The sequence below is a fragment of the Neophocaena asiaeorientalis genome, unplaced genomic scaffold (genome assembly GCF_003031525.2).
Source record: "Neophocaena asiaeorientalis asiaeorientalis breed wild unplaced genomic scaffold, Neophocaena_asiaeorientalis_V1.1 scaffold70, whole genome shotgun sequence".
Lineage (NCBI taxonomy): Eukaryota > Metazoa > Chordata > Mammalia > Artiodactyla > Phocoenidae > Neophocaena > Neophocaena asiaeorientalis.
This window is the reverse complement of record NW_020175410.1, coordinates 10,401,778-10,419,459: the sequence shown is the minus strand read 5'-3', so window position 1 is coordinate 10,419,459 and position 17,682 is coordinate 10,401,778. Positions and strand designations below refer to the sequence as shown.

The 17,682-nt window shown below is 41.4% G+C and overlaps 1 protein-coding gene across 2 annotated transcripts in view; it reads right to left on the bottom strand.

The window, feature by feature from the left end:
• Window positions 1-17,682, bottom strand: part of SLC25A13 (solute carrier family 25 member 13) — a 200,640-nt gene that overhangs the window by 143,693 nt on the left and 39,265 nt on the right. For both annotated transcript variants that reach the window (XM_024767160.1, XM_024767161.1), the window contains exon 3: window positions 12,101-12,243. In XM_024767160.1, coding sequence (XP_024622928.1) covers window positions 12,101-12,243 — 143 coding nt within the window. The remainder of the gene's footprint in view (window positions 1-12,100; window positions 12,244-17,682) is intronic.

Here is a 17,682-nt window from a genome sequence, read left to right as displayed (position 1 = left end):
GATCTTCCCAGACCGGGGCATGAACCCGTGTCCCCTGCATCGGCAGGCGGACTCTCAACCACTGCGCCACCAGGGAAGCCCCAAAGCTCCATTTTTAATATTCTTCTCTAAACACACAAAGTTCCAGAGCAGATTGGGCACAAACCAAAGAGAACTGGGTCCAAATTCTAGTTCCAGCACTAGACATATGACTTCAAGAAAATTATTTAAACTTTATGATTCTGCACCTCTCTCTGTAAGGTTAGGGTTGGCAGAGGTAAAAGTACCTATTTTAAGGACTTGTTATGAGGATTAAATAAGAGAAAGGGTGGAAACTGTTAGCACCAGATCTGGAACCCTATATGTGCTCGGTAACTCTTTGCTTCTTTCATCCTTTAATCTAACCATCTAGGATAAAAACATCAGCAGAGCTCTAATTCCACAGAATATTTTTGCTTTAAAAATTCTTCAAGTAATAAGATTGCCCCTCCCCAAGCTTCCTTGCCTCTCTACAAAGATCCCTATCTCCCAGCAGGCACAATCTGGAGTTCATCAAGACTAATCTCATTGTGCCCTTTATCCTGTACATGTCGACAGCAGCCCGCCAGCAGCCCCAGATTCCCAGCTTACCCTTTAACACCCACACCTAATCCCCACAGGGGCTCTGCACTTCCCCTATTCTGTCACCCACCATCTCCCGGAAACCCCTCCCCACTGTGCCCTCTAGAATTCACAGCACATGGTGAGCAAAATCTCATCCTCAATCCCATCTCTAAAGGGAATTCCTTTCAGAGGAGTCCTCTAAATATCCCTTCACCTGTTTGCTGTAACCAACACCTGGCTCTTCCATGCTTCTGAAGCAGCAAGGGGCTTTCCTCTGCAGTCCTGGGTTGCATCAAGCTTATAAGCAGGGGAGGTGTACTCCTTCCTTCCCATTGCCTCTCCCAGACCATCCCCCAATCCTTCCTTCCTAACCCCCAGTTTAAATACTCCCACCATATAACTAGCACTCAGCACCCCGACTTGTTTCTATCACCTAATAACTCCAGATTCATACCTCCTCCCTAACATGTTTTAACTCCTGATTCATTGACATGCTCTCCAACCCTACTCCTACCTTAATTCTCAATATTTTCAATAATCTGAAACACCCAGGCCTCCCAATTACTTGAACTTGCCTCTTCCAATGATCTTTTCTCCATCCATTCTCGGTCACTCAGTCCGACGGTGAGACTCTGGACTTCTGCCATCACCAGTAACTGCAATACCTCCTTATTCTCAATTTCATGCATCTCACTTTTTGGCCACTACCTTCTAGGCTTCCTGCTCACTCCCTTCTATACCCCAACTTCAACAATCTTCAATCTCACTGAAATCAACGATTCACTGAGCCTACCACCTTCTCACTGCCTGCTATTCCGATGTCCTTTCTTTGCCCCTTATCCAGATTAAATCTATAGTCAATCATTGTAATTGCTCCCCTGCATGCCCTTACCTACTCTGGGTTAATCAACGGCCAAGCCCCCAACCTCGGTCATAGCCAACACTTCCTGCTCCATGCCAGCAGGTAAGCAGCTGGCCTCGGTAGCTAGAAAACAAACAGCCACACTAACTGGTCTCACTTTGAATTTCACGACCACAAGCCCTCAGGTGGGACCTCAAGTGGGTCCAACCCAGCAGCCATGCTGTGTTCCTGTATCCATTCACTTCTAAATGAACATGTAGTACATTCTCCTCTCTCCTCAAACTGACAATACCTCACCTGCGTCCTCCGTCTCATCTATCTCCCAGAGAAAACCCAAGGAGATCAGAAGAAAACTTCCCCCAAATCCCACCACCACATCTACACAACACCTCTGCGCCATATAGTACCTTATCTTCCATTTATCTAGCTCAGTATTTTTCAAGCTTTCAAGTCTCAGGACCCCTTTACGTGCTTATGAATTATTGAGGACCCCAAGGGGCTTTTATTTATGTGGGTTGTACCTATCGTATTTACTGTGTGAGAAATTAAAACTGATAAATTCTTAAAATATTAATTCATTAAAAAGTGAATAAGCCTGTTATATGGCAATATAAATAACATATTTATGTGAAAAATAACTATTTTCTAAAACAAAAAAAAGTAGTGAGAAAAAAGCAGTATCATGTCTTTGCAAAACAAATATCGGACTTCATGGAAGACAGCTGCATTCAATCTGCTGTAATATGTTTTTCTGGTTGAAGGATATGAAGGATTTCAGCCTCATACAGATTCACAGTTAGAAAAGGAAGGAGCATTCTAATAGCCTTTTTAGATACTTTTTGAATTTCACGACCACAAGCCCTCAGGTGGGACCTCAAGTGGGTCCAACCCAGCAGCCATGCTGTGTTCCTGTATCCATTCACTTCTAAATGAACATGTAGTACATTCTCCTCTCTCCTCAAACTGACAATACCTCACCTGCATCCTCCGTCTCATCTATCTCCCAGAGAAAACCCAAGGAGATCAGAAGAAAACTTCCCCCAAATCCCACCACCACATCTACACAACACCTCTGCGCCATATAGTACCTTATCTTCCATTTATCTAGCTCAGTATTTTTCAAGCTTTCAAGTCTCAGGACCCCTTTACGTGCTTATGAATTATTGAGGACCCCAAGGGGCTTTTATTTATGTGGGTTGTACCTATCGTATTTACTGTGTGAGAAATTAAAACTGATAAATTCTTAAAATATTAATTCATTAAAAAGTGAATAAGCCTGTTATATGGCAATATAAATAACATATTTATGTGAAAAATAACTATTTTCTAAAACAAAAAAAAGTAGTGAGAAAAAAGCAGTATCATGTCTTTGCAAAACAAATATCGGACTTCATGGAAGACAGCTGCATTCAATCTGCTGTAATATGTTTTTCTGGTTGAAGGATATGAAGGATTTCAGCCTCATACAGATTCACAGTTAGAAAAGGAAAGACATTCTAATAGCCTTTTTAGATACATGTGGATATTCTATGATACAACACCAAATCCCAACAAGGGATAGTTTCTGAAAGATTAGCTGCAATGTGGAATCTGAAACTGTACCAATGAACTTTTCCCACCTTGTTACATTAAAATCCATGGGTCTATCTTGCACTTTGAATAGACCTTTGACTCATACATGATTCTCTAACACCATGTACTGGTCAACTGGAAAAGATGTTTCCCTAAGTTATGCAGATCTTCCAAACGTTGGCACATTGCATTATACTATATTAAAAAACCACATTATTACTATCACGACTAATTACATCAGAAAAGGCTTTAAGTATCAGAAGGCTGTCACGTGAAAATTTTAATTCTCTCAAAAAGTGTGTTCCATTTAAAAAATGACTAGCTCAGCGAGCACCTGAGTTCCTTTTCCTCTGACAACCATCACAGGACAGTAACCAGCAGTCTTTATGGATGCTTCTGCTTCCCATTTAGTCACTCAGAATTTGTAAGTGACATGTATTCAAGGGTGAGATTTAATAAAAAATCAGTAATTTTTACTTCTTCAAGGACACTCTGAAACGGAACTGGCATCATCGTTACTACCATGATTGTGAACACGTGCGAGTGAAGCATACGATGACCACTCATACTGCTGGGCTTGGGGTCGCTGCTGAATCGGTGCTAACCAGCAGTTCTATAAACCGTGGCTTTTAAGACCATCAGTTCAAATACAACAGGACAAAAAAAGGCAGATGCTGTCTTAGTATTTTTATGTAAACAGTTTGGACCCCACGGACTCCTTAGAAAGGTCTCTGAGACCCCTGGGGGTCTACTGACCACACTCTGAGAGCAGCTGCTCTAGATGAACTTTCCATGTTACCACAAGAGGCCACCTCCCTCTCAGAATGTATCAGAATTTCCTCCTTTTCTCTCCTACACTGTCAATTCTCCACTCTCTGTAGTCATTCCCATCAGCATGCATTACACTGCCCTCTACCCATTTTAAAAAGACCCTCCCTTTCACCTCCCTTCCACCTCCAGCTATGGCCCATTTCTCACCTTCCCTTGAAAGCAAAAGTCTCTAAATGAGGGCCTGGCTTGGTAAGTAGGAGAAGGGGGAAGAGAAGGAGGGCTATCCCTACATATGAATGAGGAGTGAAATCAGCACCTACTCACTAATCAATGCTTTCTGGAATTAAGAAGAAAAATAAACCCAGGCACCTGACACTCCTAAAGGTTTTCTAATACACCAGCGACATAATACAAACCTTTTTAAGAATTCTTTTTAATTTACTCCGCACAGACAGTGTCTAGCCACCACATTGCACACACCCCCCCTATGATTTCAGACATCGAATATTAACACAAAGTGAGTAATGCAAAAAGGAAGGGGGTTAATCAGACACTTTGAGAGAAAGAAAAAAATGACACTGATTCAACGAGAGCTGCTAATGATGCTTTTTGTTTTGGTAGATTAATTTGGGAGTCTGATGACTAAGAAGAAAATTTAAGCTTCTCAGGTGACTGCTGTTGATTAGTACCAATTTTTTTTTAAATTAAAGAAATGCCTTTGCTTAATTCTACAGTTTATGGATTTCAGGTGCTTATCTGAAATCTGTGTCCACCCCAGTAGTGTAGAAAACTTTCCTCACTAGCAAACTGAAAGACCTCCTCTTATTGATTCTGGATTGTATTTGACAGATGATGAGCATTTCAGACTGTGAACTGCTGATGTTTAAATACATTATCCTAATACTCTTTAAGCATTGCCAATTGTAAACCTCATTAACTCCCAGCATGCGGCCAAGGCCTGGATTTCATCGCGACAGCCTCGCAAAGTGAAAACAGGTATATAAAAATGCTTTTATCATCAACAATATTATTATATCCTCCTTCACCTTGTGAAGTATTTAAAGGAGCTTATTTTTCTTCTCAGAAGGATAAATAGCGAACATAGGAAAGGCAGAGAACACACTTTATATAGCCACACATTTTAAAACCTGAGATTTTTTTTTAATCTTTTCTTCTTTGACACCCTTATTCCTCATGCCTCAAAACGGGAATTGTCCCAGGATTGATTCTCTGTACTCTGAAGAGAAAAGACTTATTTGTGGATGACGATTACATTATCATTTTGATTCAATGAGGAATAGGGGCTGACAAGGTGTTAAGTTGAATGCGTCAGCTTGTCACTAAGAAATCAGGATTTCACTTTTGTGTACGATTGAAGTTTTTCATAATTAAAATGTCCGAGAAAAAGAACAAAGAAATCAGGATTTCTGAAATTCCCTTTTTCAAAAGAAGAACCAACTTTTGTTTTTGCATGGAGTGCAAAGAGATTCCACACTTGAGATGGAAAATAGCAATCCTAGCAAACAACTTAGATACCAGAGCTGCCCAGTGCCCACCCCACACAGACAGGGGTCGGACCTGTAACAGGCAGAGAGCATCTTGAGCCCAAGAGGCCAGGCAGCCGACACCTCCGGCTTATTCAGGCCACGCTTAGTCTTTCCACGTGAGGCCAGGTACTAGTCAAACAGCTTTTGAGCCCCAGCCTCTCTACTGAGACTTCAGTTAACGAACAACAACTAGAAACAAACATGTTGGCAAAGCTCAAAGGGACACACAACACACAATTTATTTTTCCCTTGCTCTTAGTAGATAGCTATGTGAACGATGTATCAAAATTGCAGTTAAAAAAGCTTCATTCCCATTTTAAAGAAAAACGTAATGACAACCAAACGTAAAAGATATCTCAAAAATTATACAGACAAACCCAACATCTCCCTCCTCCGAGGCTCGGAAAACCCTCCTCACCCAGAGGTCCACCTACAAAAGGCTTCCAGGTCCGGGCACCCTCCAGGAACTTCACAAACTGATTAAACTCATCATTAAATCTATTAAAACAGTGGAATGCAGGGAAATCTAAACACAACAGGCTATTAGAAGGGAGAGTGAGGACTGGTGAAATCAAAGAATATTAACAGCAAGGACCACGTTTAACAGAGGCACATCATGCCAATCCCCAGACTCACACGATCCTTTGATGGCTCTCCATTGCTCTTACGACAAAGACCCCCAATCCTTAATATGAAGCACAAGTTCCCACAGTCTGGCCACGGCCTACCACCAACCCCCGCCCCCCATGCCCTGCACCTTCCATGCTCCACGCCTGCCAGCCCCTGCATTTCAGAATGTGACTCTGCAGCCACTGTTCCCTCTGTCTACAATGTTGTCCTCTGTCCCCCACCTCTTGTCACCTTCCCAGCTTCCATGGCTCAAATGTCACTCAGTGGAAGTCTTTCCTGACCTCCCAGTTGGCATGAAGCCCCCTTTGCTATCTCTCACACCATGTCTCTCCTACATAGCACCCATCACAACATCAGTTCATATTTATTTGTGGTTCTCTGATTAACACCTGTCTGCCCCACTAAATTAGAAGCACCAAGCAGGCAAGCACTCTTTTTCCCACTCGACATGCTATCCTGCACATACAGAACAGTGCCAGGCAAAGAGATGAGGTTCTCAAACAGCTGCTGAATGACTGAGTGGACAGGCCTCCACAAGATTCTCCCAGCGTGGAAGGCTGACCAAGCCACAACCTCATGAGTCATTAAACTAGCGTCAAGAGGGTTCCAGAAGAACAAGGTCCCTTTGCCAACAAGCCCATAAGTTCATGCAGTGCACAGGTGTTTTACTTCCACGCTAAACCTCAGCGCAACACTAAACAGAGCTGAAGCCTTCCGGAAAGGGCCATCCCTCAAGGAGACAGTCTACAGCAGGGGTCTCTGCCTGGAAAATGCCTGGTTCTAGCCAAAAGCTACTATTGAAAAAAAATGCTCCCTTTCAGTATTAGGCTGGTTGGTCTCTGTCCCCCGCAAATTCTTTGCAACTACAGGCCTTCTCATTACCCAAAGAAAATACCTATGTGAGGGTACTCATTTCCTAGGGCTGCTACAATCACTGACCACAAAGTGGGTGGCTCAGCACAGCAGGAATTCGTCCTATCACAGTTCTGGGGACCATACATCTAAAACCAAGGTGTCAGCAGAGCCATGCTCCGTCCAAAGGGAGATTCTTTAGGGAAGAAGCATTCCTTGCCTCTTCTACCTTCTGGTGGCCCCAGGTGTTCCCTGGCTTGTGACCCCATCACTTTAATCTCTGCCTCTGTGGTCACAATGCCTCCTGCCCCTGCCAGTGTTGTGTCCTAATCTCTTCATCTCAAGATCCTCAATTTAACCACATCTGCAAAGACACTTTTTCCACAAGGTCGCATTTCCAAATTCCAGGGATTATGATATCTTGGTATCTTCAGGTGGCCATAATTGAGCCTCCCACAATGAGCAACCTAGAATCTGAACTAAAGCTTCCATTTCCCAACACTCCTGGGCTTTCATAACATAAGGGGGGCAAAAACTTCTCAGTACATTTACCTAAGTTTAGTCAACAAATTGATGCAAAACAGAGGCCAGATACTGGACTAGACACTGGAGATAGGAAAATATGCAGGACCTGGACCTTGGACTCAAGAAACCACAGCTGGGGGACCAGGACTTAACTAAAAATGAGTATTTCAAGTCACCATGACATCTGGGCCAGCACAGCTGTCATTATTTTTAAATCCTAAAGTTGTCAATTTACAAATAGCTTTTTAAATTTTAATAAAGTTATACACTAAAATCCCTCTGGCTAGTCAAGCTAGGAGATCACACCCCAAAAGAGCCTGACCAGACTAATGGCACGTCCTCCAGCGCTTCCTCATCGTTCATTCAGCGTGTGCCGTTGTGCTTTCGTGGGCCACCGCGTGGCTTCTGTCATGTAATTTTTTCAAGGAACAGTAGTTGATTTGGGAGGATGATGTGCGACTTGTGGAAAGGTAAAGGAAGGGGAAATGAGGGCATTCACCGTGTTACACTGAGAAAAGATGTATGATTATATCTATTTTTGAAGTAAATACTGTGGAGCTGTGTATCAGGGTTAGGGAAAATAGCACAGGAACATCTGCACGGGTCTGCAACAGTGGTCCTATGCTACTTGCTCGGTCAGCTTAAATACCGGAGACAAGTTCTTCAATTGCTCAGTCCTTTTGGCAAGAATTATCACAATACATATGGCGAGCTATAAAATATTTCTACCCTTAGACCCAGGAATCCCTCTCCTAGTTCTTTCTAAGGAAGTAATTAAACAGAGGGGAAAATGTCATATACACGAAGATATTCACTCCAACAGCATCTATTATAGAAAAGAAACTGAAATAACTCTCTAAGGGCATGATTTCACAAAGTATGGTATATTAATCTGATAGAAGATGATGAAGCTATTCAACACTGTTCCTATGGACAGCATATGGAAATACGAAAATTGATACAGTCGAAAAGATTATAAAAGAGAATTACAATTAAAATGAATTCAAATTATGAAAAACATTGATACAGGTTAACAAATTATGGAAGATACTGAAAAATTCAAAATATCTGTGGCAAGCTGAGAAGGTTATGGGTGATGGTTTTCCCTTTTCCCTGAGCTATGCACTGTCAATACTGCAAAAAAAAAAAAAAGAAAGAAAGAAAAGTTAGTCATAGGGCAAAGGATTGAGACCATTTAAGATTTTCTCTGTCACAGTAAAATGCTAAGATTTAAGATAATAAAAAATCATAAAGAAAATGTCAAGTTAAAGAGGATTGTGAGATTATGAGAGAAGAGGCAGCTCAGAACAGTGGGAAGGCCTAGGACTAGAGCCAGACAAGCCTGGGCACCTTTTGGTTGATCCCTCAGTTCTCATCTGGGAAATCAGGAAAAGAAAGCCAACGTTTCAGATTTGTTATAAACTCTTGAAAAAACATACATGTTATGTTACTTTATATATGTTAAATGCATGTTACATTGTTGACGTCTAATGAATCTAAGCCTCTGTTTTGGAAGAATATATGGAGTATATGTAAAAAGAAATAGGAAAAGCATGTGTGTTAATGGGGGTGGGATGGAAAGGAAGCAAAGTACATTACGAGATACTACAATTACACAAAAATAATGCATCTAGGAACCAAAATGTTCACTGAAAGAGGTACAAAATAGAAGAGAAGGAAAACTCCTGTAATGTTAAATTTAAATAGGAAGTTATCATTATGAACTTTTTAAAAGTATATTTCCCAGCTCTTTCCACTGAAAAGTTACCCTGGTAACAATGAGCCAGTGCCTAGTTCCTTGTTTCCAAGCACCAGTCCCAAACGAAAGGAACCAGAACTTCTTTGAGAAAAGAGTAATTTCCTGGTCAGAAGCAGGACAAACCCAAAGCGAGCCTGGAACATCTTATTTACCAAAAGCAAAGAGTACTCAAAGGCTGAGGGTACAAGCCAGCTTAAAGGGACTCCCACTGACCTCACTGGGACAATCTGAACAACCAGAGAACACAGTAATAGATTATAATGGACTGAATTTAAAATAAAGAATTCCATGAGTTTATACTGATATAAAAAATTAAGAGAGAAAGAAAAGGGAGCAGAGGGAAGAAAGCTTTTCTTTACTGAAGAATGGCAGACAATAAATAGAGGACAAAGAGTTAGAAAAATCACCACTTTTCAAACACCAACGTAATAACTGATTCAGAAAAGGATCACCATGGATGCCAAAACGAGTGGGTCAAAGGCTGCTTGGCAAACAGGATACCCATGGTGTCATCAGTGCCGGGACGAGGTACCTCCTGAGGAGATACAATAGGTAGTAGAATCTTTCCTAACCTGCACCCCAAAATCTATCATGAATCCAAGTCATGAGGAAACAATCAGACAAGTCCAGAATGCGGGACCTTCAACGAAATAACTGGACCTGGGTTTTAAGTCAATTTCATGAAAGAACAATAAAAGGCAAGGCTCTGTTCTAGATTAAAAGATATACAACAACTAAATGTAATACAAGAACTTTGATTAGATCCTGGATTTAAAAAACAAAAGGCAATGAGCCATTTGTGGTAGGGAGTGAGGGGAGAGATCTGGTACATTTTTAAATAGACTGGATATTATATATTTCACACCATTGTTAATCCTCCTAAGTATGATAATGGTAAGAAGAATGTTCTTATTCTTAGAAGACAAACACTGAAGTACCTTGATGCCTGCAATTTATAGTTAAACGGTCCAGCCAAAAGAGGAAATGTGTGTGCACGTGTGGAAAGTGTATGTATAAAAAAAAAAAAAAAAAGGCACACAGGTGTTAAAAATGTTAACAGTCGGGCTTCCCTGGGGGAGCAGGGGTTGACAGTCCGCCTGCCAATGCAGGGGACACGGGTTCGTGCCCCGGTCCGGGAAGATCCCACGTGCCGCAGAGCGGCTGGGCCCGTGAGCCATGGCTGCTGAGCCTGCGCGTCCGGAGCCTGTGCTCCGCAACGGGAGAGGCCACGACAGTGAGAGGCCCGCGTACCGCAAAAAAAAAGAAAAAAAATAGTTAACAGTCAATCTAGATGAAAGGTATCTATTGGGCATTCACTGAATTCTTTCAATTTCCTGTAGCTTAAAAAATTTAACTATCAAATAAGAAAAAAATGATCTTAAACATTGAATCTGATCATTCATATTGCACATGAGCTTGGTCACACTTCTTCTGAATCGTGTAAGCACAGAGTATGTGGAAGCAACCAAACTTTCCTCAAAAAAAATATATATATATATTTGCTAGAATAAATCTATGTTCTGTCTAGCTTTAGCCTGAATGGACTACTGTGAAATATACCTCTGCCTCACCCTGCACCTCCCCAGAGAGGTCCTGTGAGGGAAGGAAGACCTGCTCATACATGACATTTTCCTATCAAGCAAAGAATCCCACCTTGGGGAGGTAGAAAACAGACGTAGCCCAAGTAACTGCTACTGGAACAAACAGAGACAGCATAATCCAGCAATCTGCCAGCATATTACAAGACGTATGACTGCCAATTTCCTCTGCGCTCCCCTCCCATCTGCAAGACTTTCACTTTAGAGGAGGTTACTTCCATGCATGATGGAACAACAGGTGCATAAGCAAGAAAAGGAAGGTGCTGGTAAAACTGAGAGCATTCGCACTGCAGCACTGGAGTTTACTTTGTTTGCATCTCAAACCCATGCATGTGGGAAAATCAGACACAGGACCGACAGAGAATGTTCAGAGCTAAAGAACACCACCCCAGAATGGCAGGTGCCTTAATCTATCAAAGGGGGTGCTGGCACATGGCAAGGCCAGATGGCTGGATCTACTACAGTTTATATACAGAAGGCTACTTTTTATATATTATACTTGGTTATTAGGGGACACTGGCGGTCGTATTACCAATATTTCGGAGCCCAAAATTCTGCACTTAATGGTAAAAGCCAACTGCATTCTTTTTGTTTTGTTTTGTTTGCGGTACACGGGGCTCTCACTGTTGTGGCCTCTCCCGTTGCTGAGCACAGGCTCCAGACGCGCAGGCTCAGCGGCCACGGCTCACGGGCCCAGCCGCTCCGCGGCATGCGGGATCTTCCCGGACCGAGGCAAGAACCCGTGTCCCCTGCATCGGCAGGCGGACTGTCAACCACTGCGCCACCAGGGAAGCCCCAACTGCATTCTTATACTTAGGAATGACTCATTTTTAAAAATGTAAACAGAAAAGACTGGTAAGGGAAAAAAAATCCAAAGGCATTTTGCAAAGTGTCCTATTTAATTTTAGATGGTCCAGTGTCTCTCTTCCAGCTTGGGCAGAATGCCCTTCTTGGGGATTTGGAATCATTACTCTGTCTGTTAGATTTAGAGCATTTAATCATATGTGACATTTAAAAGTTACTTGAGCAGAGAGAAAGACTGTAGAAAAGTTCACAGAGCTATGTTTTAAATTTACTCACAATTTTTACAGTGGCCTTCAAAAATACCAATATACTACATACACTTGAGTACATCTTCACACCATTCAACTACAAGAGTTGTGAAACTATAAACAGTTGTTTAAACTATGTCAAGAAATACACATATAGAATCCCCAACTGTGATAAGAACACTGAAGGAAATGTTAAGGGTATTATTTCTAAAATAACGTATTAATTGTAATAGGGAGAGAAAATGCTCTTAAGAGATGGGAAGGTAAACACTGACTTCCTAATCATTAAAGGAACAGAAAGCTGTTTCAAACAAAAAACAATTAAACGAGATAATTAAAAATAAACATACCCATCTTTGGTCTGATCCACCACACCACTTAAAAGTTCCACAGTCTTTGGATTAGGCTGGCTTCCTCCAAAAATATTCAAATATCGAACGACGAAGTCATTGGGAGACATGAAAAATTCACCATTTTTTTCAATGTTTGCATACTGTTTAAAAAAAGAGAAAATATATTTTGTTCTCAAAAGTATATAACCAATATGTGAAAAAGCGGAGAATGTTCAACGGATGAAATATCAGACATGACAATATACTCTTCACAAGGACAGTTATTTCCCATCGCTCCAAATAAAAAGCAAAACCCCATTAAGTTTGCCGAGTTTTATTTTTATACCAGCGGTTCTCAACTGCAGGCAGCTTAGCCTGACTTGTCCAGCTTACATACACCAATGTCCCCCACAGCCAAGCACAACGCACAAGGACGAGCCTTCTCTGTACGTTACCTGACTTTCTGGGGTGGAGTTCTCTAGCTCTGAGCTGCCTCTGTTTTCACATTTCCTCACAGGGGACATCTGGCAGTGTCTGCTGACAATTCTGATTGTCATAACTTGGGGGGAGGGGCAGAAGCAGAAACTGGCATCTACTTGGTACAGGCCAGGGATGCTGCTAAATATCCACAGTGCACAGGACGACCCTCCACCCCAATAACAGAGTCACCCAGCCAACTGTCGACAGCGCTGAGCTTGAGAAACCCAGGTTTACAGAAATTTAGAAGGACAACTTTTGTCTTGTTCTTTAGCAAGAACATAGTTTTTTTTTTTTTTTTTTAAAGTAGAATTCTGAAATCATGAATGAAAACAACCCAATTCTTTTGCCCCCTTTCCTGTTTCAAAGGCAATAACGTTGAATAAAAAAAAAAAGGATAAGCTGGAGAGCAAACTGTTAACAACATGGCTGCTGTGAGATTTTATGGAAGCAGGTAAGAAATGCTGCTGTGGTTAGTGTCCTCTCCATTCTAGAGCAGAAATGGTTAACAAGAATAAGGTGGTGGGATTTCCCTGGTGGCCCAGTGGATAAGACTCCACACTTCCACTGCAGGGGGCACAGGTTCAATCCCTGGTCAGGGAAGTTCCACGTGCCGCGCAGTGTGGCCAAAAAAAAAAAGAGATTAAGGTGGCATGTGATGCTTTTTCACAGCGTTCCCCCAGGTCTTGCCTGCAAGACGTTCCAGTTCACATAAGTGGAGCCTGCTCATTTCTGTTCTGTGGAGGACCGGGGGCTGTGGGAAATGCTGAGAAACAACATGGGGATCACACATACCCCTGTGGAGCAGGGGAGGGCCTCTTGATCCTTGGGATCAAACAGTGATTTGGGGGGTGGAGAGATGAGGACCATGAACTACAAGAAGAGAGCTAGTTGGGTGACAGCAGCCACAGTGATGGGAGAGCACAGTGAACAGAGGTGCAATGATAGCACCTCTGTTCCCTCTGTAACTGCAGTTAATCCCAGTTAAAACTGTTTTAAAAAGTCACTTGTCAGGGCTTCCTTGGTGGTGCAGTGGTTAAGAATCCGCCTGCCAATGCAGGGGACATGGGTTCGATCCCTGGTCCGGGAAGACCCCACATGCGGAGCAACTAAGCCCGTGCGCCACAGCTACTGAGCCTGTGCTCTAGAGCCCGAGAGCCACAACTACTGAAGCCCGCGCACCTAGAGCCCATGCTCCACAAGAAGAGAAGCCACCGCAATGAGAAGCCCGCGCGCCACAACTAGAGAAAACCCACGCACAGCAACGAAGAACCAATGCAGCCAAAAATAAATAAAAATAAATTAATTTTAAAAAAAGTCACTTGTCATTTCTACATTTCAGTCATTCCAATGTGGGATAAGCTCTTGGTTAGATACTCAGTTATGGGCTTTAGAGTCTGTAGGGCCTGGGCTGCAGAGAGCTCTGCTTCTGCCTCTGCATCTTACCACCTGTAGGGTCTCAGGTAAGTAACTAAAGCTTTCTGGGCCTCTGGCTCCTCACCTGTAAAATGGGGATAACAACACTACCTGCTCTTAAGGTTGATACTAGAAATAAATGGACAATCATGTAATGCACTCAGCACAATGCCCTACACACAACAGGTATTTTATAAATGTTCTAGATTACTGGTTTTTGTTTAACATTTTTTAGCACAGTACAAAAGAAAAGCTCAAAGACGGCCCACTAATCCTACTATTCTTCAGCTAGCAATGAATTTGGCTTTTTGCAACCGTAGGATTATACTTTGATTTTCCTAACTGAGGCAAAACAAGACAGAAATATAAAGGAAATGTCACTTCTAATAACAGCAATCCTATGATTTAGAATTATACCTATGTGCGCTTATAGTAGTGAATAATTTATTTATTTAAAAACACAGTTTAACTCTTCTCCCATCAGTAGACATTATTAGATTACTGGATTATCTCCAGTTTTGGGTATTTTTTAAAAAAGCTAAGGTAACCAGCTTTGTATGTAACATTTGTCCAAATTCCTGGCAAATTTCAAAGGCTACACTGGAGCAAGAGAAATTGTTGAGTCAAAGGAGAGCATCTTTAAGGGTCTTGATACTTATTAACACACTGCTCTCCAGAAAGATTGTATCAATTACAGTCTCACCAACAGTGTGAGAACATAGCCTTTTCCCCCTTTGTCTACCATACTTGTTGTAAATATTTTTCGAGTTTAACATTTTTATATAATTGAGGCTATAGATTTTTATCTCCTTTGCAATTTCTTCCATTACTTTTAAGTTTAGAAACTAGTTCTTCCTCATCTCAAGACTAAATATTCACCCACATTTTCTCTTAGCTTTTCTTGAATAGGTTTATCTTTTACCTTTAAGTTTCAGTACATTATTGGTACTTTGTTTTTCTATGTGGTCTGAAAAAGGATCCTCCACATTGAGTCTTTTCTACTTACTCTCCTGGTTGTCCTAGGATCATACATCAAATCATTCTCTCTTCCCCCATTTAGGATGTAATGTTTACCACATACTAAATTATCATATGGTCACCAGGGAAAGCCTTGGCAAGCAAGTCCATCTTCAGTACCACTTCTGATCAGTTGTCAATGGCTTCCTAAGGTCAAGATGTACTCTGACCAAACTCCATGGGAGAATGCCAGGATGGGCTGACAGCTCCTGTCATCACTGCAGCAGGAAATGTTTCAGGTCTGTCCTAGGCATTGACCTGTCTACTCTTGCAAGATTACATGCATCTTAATTGCTATAACTAGAGGGAAAGCTCTGCCAGGACAGGACTTTTTCCCTTTCTCACTGCTATATCCCTCAAGTTCCAGACTGTCGCCTGGCAGATAATGAAACATGTTCAATAAATATCTGCCGAATGAATGTGAACTTACAAAACAGAAATAGAGTCGTGGATATAGAAAACAAACTTATGATTACCAAGGGGGGAACGGGGGCAGGGATAAATTGGGAGACTGGGATTGACACATACACACTACTATATATAAAACAGATAACTAATAAGGACCTACTGTATAGCACAGGGAACTCTACTCAGTACTCTGTAATGACCCACATGGGAAAAGAATCTAAAAGAAGAGTGGATATATGTATATGTATAACTGATTCACTTTGCTGTACACCTGCAACTAACACAACATTGTAAATCAACTATACTCCACATACATTGCATTACTTTTCTCCTGCAAGTCTTCTTGGCCATAATCACTCTGATTTTCCCCAAATGATCTTTAGAATCACTGTCAAGCTACCGACCCCTAAAAAAATTCCACCGAAAATGGAAATTAAAACTACAATGCGATACCACTACTCATACATAAGATAATTAAAAAGAAATAACCAATGTGAAGCAAATGTAACTGGTGAAGCACTTCAGAACTGCCTGGCAATATCTACTATAACTGAACATACACGTAAGCAGAGACCCAGCAATTTCACACCAAAAAACAAAAACAAAAACCCCATGCTTTAGCATTTTAATGTCCACAGCAATATTATTTTTGATAAGTATGTCGTCATTTTGTTACTTGTTTTCTGGTTGTTTTGTATTATAGTTGTTCTCTGTTCTTTTCTTCTTCTTTTAGTCTTGTCCCTTGTTGTTTGATGATTTTCTTTAGGGATATATTTGTGTTTCCTTCTCTCTAGTTTTTGTGTATCTACTGTAGGTTTTTTGATTTGTGGTTACCATGGAGTTCATATATGTTGACCTACAACTATATCTACTTGTTTTCAACTGATTAAGTCATATAAGTTCAAACACATTCTAAAAGATCTACATTTTCTATTCCTCCCTGCCACATTTTGTTTTTGAGGTCCTACCTTACACCTTCATTCTGTCTCTTAACTGTTTATTGTAGTTTAGTTAATTTTACAATTTTTGGCTTCTAGCCTTTATACTGGCTTATTTAAGTGGCTGATCTACAGCCTTTACTATATACTTGCCTTTACCAGTGGGATTTTTCCCTTCCTGTAATTTCTTATTGGAGCTTTTTCTTTTTCACTTAAAGGCGACCCTGTAATGCTTCTTGAAGGTCAATTTGGTATTGATGAACTCTTATAGTTTTTGATTGTCTGAGCAGCTCTTTATTTCTCCTTCAATTTTGAATGATAATCTTGCTGGGTAGAGTATCCCAGGTTGTAAGTTCTTCCCTTTCGGCACTTTAAATATATCATGCCACTCCCTTCTGGCCTGCAAAGTTTCTGCAGAAAAATCAGCTGACAGCCTTATGGCGGTTCCCTTGAATGTGACTTTGTTTTTCTCTTGCTGCGTTTAAAATTCTCTACCTTTACCTTTTGCCATTTTAAGTGTATGTCTTAGTGTGGGTCTCTTTGGGTTCATCTTGTTTGGAACCCTCTGTGCTTCCTGTACCTGGATATCTGGGAAGTTTTCAGCCATAATTTCATCAAATACCCTCTCTACTCTCCTTTCTCTTTTCTCCTTCTGGGACCCCTAAAATGCAAATGTTAGTACACCTGATGTTGTCCCAGAAGTTCCTTAAACTATCCTCACTTTTTACAATGTTTTACTTTTTGCTGTTCTTATTGGGCAATTTCCATTCCTCTATCTTCCAGATCACTTATATGCTCTATATCACCTCATCTCTTGTTAATTCCCTCCAGTGTATTTTTTTTTCATTTCAGTTATTACATTCTCCAGTGCTGGCTGGTTCTTTTTTTATATTTTCTAGTTCTTTTTTAAAATTCTCACTGTGTTCATCTATTCTTTCCCCCCATTAAGATTCTTAGTACTAATGCTTTGAACTCTTTATCAGGTAAATTACCTATCTCTGTTTCATTAGTGGTTTTTTCCCTTGTTCTTTCATTTGAAACATTTTCCTCTGTCTTCTCATTTTGTTTAACTTTCTCTGTCTCTATGAAATTAGGTGAAACAGTTACCTCTCCTGGCCTTGAAGGCATGTCCTTGGAGCATCCATATGCAGTCTGCACGTGCCCAGTGGCTTTGGTGGGACAGAAAGATCTGATGTGAGCACGGGCTGTGTCTTCTCCAGGGTGTACTGGCAGCTACCGCCTTGGTAGGAGGTGGAGCTGGAGTTGGAGGGGCTAGAGCCAGAGCCATGTGCAAGCCAGGGCTTCTCCGCTCAGTGGTCATCACAGCTCTATTGGGGGTGGGAG